Source organism: Dermacentor albipictus, chromosome 1 (genome assembly GCF_038994185.2).
Source record: "Dermacentor albipictus isolate Rhodes 1998 colony chromosome 1, USDA_Dalb.pri_finalv2, whole genome shotgun sequence".
In the NCBI taxonomy this organism is placed as follows: domain Eukaryota; kingdom Metazoa; phylum Arthropoda; class Arachnida; order Ixodida; family Ixodidae; genus Dermacentor; species Dermacentor albipictus.
The window spans coordinates 265,188,724-265,194,723 of NC_091821.1; the positions used below are offsets into that span (position 1 = coordinate 265,188,724).

The window sequence follows — 6,000 nt, forward strand, 5'->3', positions numbered from 1 at the left end:
GTTCGTAACAGCAAATTCTAGCCAAGCTTGATGGACACATTCGCGAAGGTCGCCGACGAACGGCAAAGAGCACTTAGGAACGAAAAACTATTCTTTCTAATTGTGTTCACTATGCATTAGTGAAGCAGTTCCTCGGTACTACTGGCCGCGCAATATATGACCGACCTGTTTAGTTGAGGACATCTGCCGAAGAACGTATTTCTATCAGGGTACGGACTGTTAATAGAAAAGGCTAAACTTAAGTGATTATGGGGAATTTAATGCTCTTGTATAGTGATCAGTGGCGCGATTTTGTAGCGATGCCTTTTCCGATCTTTTCCGATCTCCTTTTTACGCTTCGTCAGTTGTCAGAGCCATGGGATCGAGTGGAAGGCATCGTTACAAGAGCCAGGAGTTGCAGCTCGTTTAATCCTAGACGGAAAAAGTGTTGCCTAGAAAAAAACTAATCATTCCGAGTTTGGGCGATTCTTATCGCGTTTTCCCTCCTCACAGCTGCCCCAAGTACCGGCCGCCTATAAGAGGAACGCTGTAGTGCCCGTTGAACTTCTGGAGCCAAATTCACAAAGCTTTTCCTTAATAACTGCAGTTTAGCATTGTCTGGCCACCTTCGCTAAGCAATGTCCAACGTCACAACTGAAAAGCTCGTTTCCTTTTTTGTGTGTGTGTGTGAACACGGCCTCTGCTACATGCGAGCTTCAAGAAGGTAGAAACTATGGGCACCGTCAGCACTGGCGTAGCCTTTGAACAGTGGAAGTTTTAAGCTACTTTTTTTTTTCGGAAAAGAGCGAAGCAAGTTTTCGTCCACATTTAGTGCTACGAAGTTAAACGTGTCAGCCCAACCTTAAGCATTTCACAATTTACGTCCCAAAGCAGCGCATGGCTGAGAGTGACGTCGAAGTGGAGCGCTCCGGATTAATATTGTCCCTACCCGGGCTTCCCTGTGCGCCGAAGTGTCGGCAGAGGGGCGTCTTCGCATTCCGCTCCGATCGGAGTGCGTAGCGACCGTGAGCAGATACCGCGACTTCGTGCCCGACAACACAATGCCACAGCGACAAAGCTAGCGCGAGTGGTATAATACATTTCCGAACGTGTTGCACGACTAGAAGCGTACGGTGAGGGGCTAGTTGGTATGACATTATGAGAACAAAGACAAACTGCGCAAAAAAGAACAAGACAGAGAAAGAACCACACGCGCCTGTGTCGTGTGGTTCTTTCTCTGTCTTGTTCTTTTTTGCGCAGTTTGTCTTTGTTCTCATAGTGTTGCACGAGCTGTGTGGATCATAGCGTATTGACCCCTGATCTGCCCTTCGCTTTCGTCCTTAGTTTAGTACTTCTACTTTAGTAGTATTGGAGTGCTCGAGTATTCGACGCGCGTCTTTTGATAATGTCATTCACCCCGCGTCTTGCTCAGCTGGGCTGAGGTACACGGGCAATGATCCGTGCTCGAGCACACGGATCACTGGCTTTCTCGCATACGACGCCAGCTACGTGTCAGCACTAGCGCAGTACACACGAAGCTGAACAATGAACCGGCAACGCAAAAACGATAAATGGAGAAACACGGCGTGGGGAGTCGAGTGAAGCAACGAAAACACGAAGTGGCCGTCCTTAACGTTCAGCTCGTGACATCTCGAGACGATGCTGAAAAACAGAGGCAGCGGCTTCCAAGGAAAAACTGCACGGGTGACCGAGTTGGGAGACATCCAGTGATTGCGCTACAGAGGAGACGAGACCTGCCTTCATCACAAGTCACGCACTCAACCTGCACTGTTTAGAGGTGCCGGCTGACGTCACGGTACTGCCAAAGACCTGAGGAGTGTTCCCTTGCACTGATTCTTGGCAGAAGTGAACCAGCCGCCTCCGGCAAACGCAGTCTGGTGACGAAGGCTACAATAAATGAGTTTCGTATACAAGAGCATTAGCGAGTAGGACCGGTCACCGACCACTCAAAATTTGCACCGCAAATAGTGTTGATATGCAGAGAACACGGATTCATTGCGCGGGCGTGAACTGACAAGTTCTGTACGTGGGTAATAGAATGGATACGGCCGAACGGAGCTGCGTTTGCAACCCAAACAGCGTAAGGCGGCAATAAGACTAAGTTTTACTCCTGCTTGGGCCACTCCTTGGCCTGCCGTAATTTCTAGCTAAATAAATAAATTATACACGTGCATTCCCACTCCAACGTTCTTAATTAAGATTGAAGAAGCATGAAAGAACGAGTCCTCGGCGAAAGCAATCATCCATGTGAAAATGGAAAATAATACTCAATATGGCAAGGCCTCGAGCGTGCAAGCACACGTTTAAGTACAAGTCCTTCGCAGACAATTTTCGAGGTTAACACATTACAATATATGGCGAACGTCGGCCCTCGATGACCCCCACATTGGGCACTGCTTACGGCATGCATTAGAAAAACACCAGTGCTGAGAATCTACAGCCATCTGGCACAGGGTGGCTTTCTTTGCACTGCTAATGCGAACATTCGCTTAGCTGATTTACCCGAGTCTCAATGCAATGTCGGCGGAGATTGTGACAGCGGAGCAAACACCAACGCAGCGACGACATGCCGCACGCATCGCCGTGCCGGCTGCGACGTGCAAACAGGAGGACGCCCGGCCTGCTACAACAGGCCATCGTTGCTGCAGCGGAAGCAGCGCGCGCCGCCGGCTTCTCGCCAGCGCGTCGGCATGCACGCACAGGCGGGGACGCCCTTGAAACGGCGGCTGGCGGGGCTGAGCCCACATAAAGCCTGTATGCCGCAATAATTGATAGCATCGATCTAGAGCGTGTTACTGCGTGCACGCCGAGTGCATTTGTGCGTCGCGAGAAACGTCGGCGGCCGGCGCAGGGAGAGCGGCGGCGATCGATGGAGCTTGCCCGTCGCTTAGCACGCGGCGTTTCGCGCGCCGCCGGCCCAAAAACCGCGCACAGCTGGCTTGACGCGCACCTCGAGAGCCTCACGGTTTGGCGACAGTGGCCAGGTCAGACGCGCGTGGCCGTCGCCCGACCGCGGGCCGCTCGCTCCTGGCACTAGGCCGGGACACCTGCACGCACGACTGACGTATGACTGCCCACGAACGCCGCGGGCAAGGGTTTAAAAATAGAGCAACATTCCCGGCTCGCGCCGTACACGACATAACCGTCATTCGCGCTTCCCCACCCCCAAGCGCCACGGTGCGCCGACGCAAAAGGCTCGCCCTGAAGGTCGACTACGGTGGCGAGCGGTCACTGCCTACCCGAATCGGTTAGTATGCTGGGCGCTTTCGAGCGCGCACGGAGGCACGAAATTTGGCGCCAAACCAAGCGCACGACGACGCCGGCGAGGCCCTCCCTCCTCCACGACTTGGCCATTCAACGGGAAGGAGCACACGCGGCTCTGGAACGACAGCGGAATCCGTAATACGCGCGCGCCAGTAAAAACAAGCCTCGAAGTCGATAAAAACAACATGCGGCCGTCAGTGCACTCTAATCGATGTCAAACCGGCAGCGCTTTCCACGACTGACACGCAGTAGTTGCCCCTAAACCACAAGCTTGTAGGAGTCAGAAAGACGCGAAAGACGTGAGAAGCTGCCAATTGAAGGTCACTGAACCTCGTGTCGGCAAATATAGTACATTGTACAAAACACTTTTCAGGCAAAGACAAAGACAATCACAATCACATATTTTGAAGCTAACTTGTAGCACTGTGAATTCTTGAGTGAGGGGCATAAGGGTTGCTAAAGGAGGACATACACGGAGCACAAAGTTGGTCTCACCTGTTTTTCTCCAGCTCGTTATGAGTGGTTCTGCGAAAGAGGAATGTAAAAGAGAGTTACAAGTACGGCTCGCTGAACTAAACGCTAACTTCAGAGTCCATTCATGCACGCTTTACTTTTGAGAGTGTGCAAAGCCGATTGCGTGCTGCCTAACAAATAGCGTAATGTTTCCCTCACGACCACCGCCAACCCCGTTCGTTCTAAAAGCGCAAACTACCCTCAGTTCACTGCGTTCCAAGCTCATGCTGCAATGGCTGATCAGCTGGCACGACGGCATGTGATCCAGCGGTAAGCAACCAGCGCCGTCGGCGCTCAAAGCACACATCTGCGCATCGCGGCTGGAACAGGGCTCGACGCCCGCCCCGCTCGCCGCAACGACGCGCGCTCATTTTGGAGGTCCGGCCTCAACGTCAGCGATTTGGGCCGAGCCGCTAACCCTAGCGAAATCGGGGTCTAATGACATTTAGGCTTACGATAGCGTTAGAGGAGCGTGCGAATAGCAGGGATCAACGCTCAATTTTTCGGCGCCGAAGCACAGGCGACAACTACTCGCAGCCGGCTGGCGGCCGCTGCAAATAAGCGCAGGCCGTGTTGCTACGGGCGCGAGCGTCATTTTAGGTGCCGATAGCATCGGAAGCGCAGTCGCGCCGGGCTCGCTGCTATTGATTCGCTACCTTGTGGACGCGGATGCCACCGCGCTCTCGTCAAGCAAATGCAACGAAGGGGGCTAGGAGCAATGGCCACGCGTGCCGTCACGCGATCTCTAAAGATGGGCGAGCAGGTAAACATCGCCGAGCGCTGCTGACCTGTTCCCTTGAGTCTTCTTCGCCTTCGCCTTCTTCTTCGGGAGATCGACAGGAATCGGCATAGTGGACGCATAGCCATGCTCGGCTTCTGCAAGAAAAAACGAAAGAAGAAAAATTCTGACCATCAGGAGGCCAAACTCATAGGCACACACGCCCCGTGTCAAAATCAGCTGATCAAAAAACGGTTGGCGTCCATGTTGGAAGCGAACGTGTGCCCTCCGGAGATCGGCAGCAGAGCAGAAAGTAGATCGGTTAGGTTCCACAAGATGCACTTACCCCGCTCTCGCCGTTCGATGTATTCAGCAGCTTGCAGCAACGTGTGGATGCTCATAGTTAATCCAAACCAAAGCGATCACACTCGCGAAGAAATATGGGCGAAAAAAGAAGGCAGCCTCCGTGGCCGACGCAGCGATCGTGACGGCTTGGAACGCGCGAGAACGAAGCCCTCTCGCGAGCGCACCCGCAAACAAACTGACGTCGCGAGACGTCACGCGCTCACCCATTCGCTCCGACCGGGGCCGAACCTTGCCGAGCTTTCCCGAACGCGCTCTTGTCGCTCGCACACGCGCCGAGCCATTTCCGAAGCGCGGCGGCCAATGGGCGACTGTGTTTATAAGGCAGCGCCACGCTCGCATGGCCACGTGGTTTCCACGCCCTCAGCTGAAGTACAGCTGTCTCGCAAAGGAGCTGCTCCTGCGCTTGTCCATGGCTGCCGCGTGCCGGCGCTTGCTGCAAATCGCTGGCGTCGCTCATCCCCCTCGGCTTCCCAACCGTGTGATCGACTCGATCGATGCCATGCGTTGCTTCGCCCTTAACTGTGGCGGGTCTACGGGTCTACCAGACGCCGCTGGTCGTTGGTACATTGCAACGCGTGTGTTAAACACATGCATGATTAAACTTTTTATACCGCCGCTTTTTTAACGTTGCTCTCCGCTCCTGCGAGTTCCTTTCTCATTCGCCCAGACGCCACTGATATAGCCTTCGAAAATTTGGTTCATGTTAGTTATTTTTCTGTCTTTAATGATGCAAAATTAAGCCTTGACAATAATGCAGGCGCTGAGACCGTAACGCAAGTGTACGGGACAGCGGAACGATAGCGATGCGGAGCAGTGTCTTTTCGGACGAAGGCAAATACTGTGCGCCTGATTTCGTTACTCCTCGTGGCGCTTCAGAAGTGTAAATTGTACATGCGCACGAGTAGAAGGTCTCGCGTTCATAGCGAGTGCTAATTATCGTCTCTGTGTTGCCTGCCTGTGGCATGGAGGCTGCGCCTTCTGCTACCCAGGTGTTCAAGTCGCCAGGTTGAACGCACCGCCGCTGCCAACGTCACGACGACATTCCGTCAAGGGACACGGCAGTCTCCTCTCGAATCGCGGGCACCCCAGTGCGGCCGGCTCATCGGCGGCGGTGTGGCCGCGCCTTCGGTCGAGCCGAC

The 6,000-nt window shown here is 53.8% G+C and overlaps 1 protein-coding gene across 1 annotated transcript in view; it reads right to left on the reverse strand.

Annotated features, from left to right (window-relative positions):
- LOC135915440 (max-interacting protein 1-like) overlaps positions 1 to 5,104 on the reverse strand; it is a 103,622-nt gene extending 98,518 nt beyond the window's left edge. Inside the window, exons 1-3 of the mRNA XM_065448525.2 lie at positions 4,842 to 5,104; positions 4,566 to 4,653; positions 3,760 to 3,789 (exon numbers count right to left, since the gene is read on the reverse strand). Of these exons, the coding sequence (XP_065304597.1) occupies positions 3,760 to 3,789; positions 4,566 to 4,653; positions 4,842 to 4,896 (173 nt within the window). The 5' untranslated portion in view covers positions 4,897 to 5,104. The remainder of the gene's footprint in view (positions 1 to 3,759; positions 3,790 to 4,565; positions 4,654 to 4,841) is intronic.
- Positions 5,105 to 6,000: the final 896 nt, after the last annotated feature.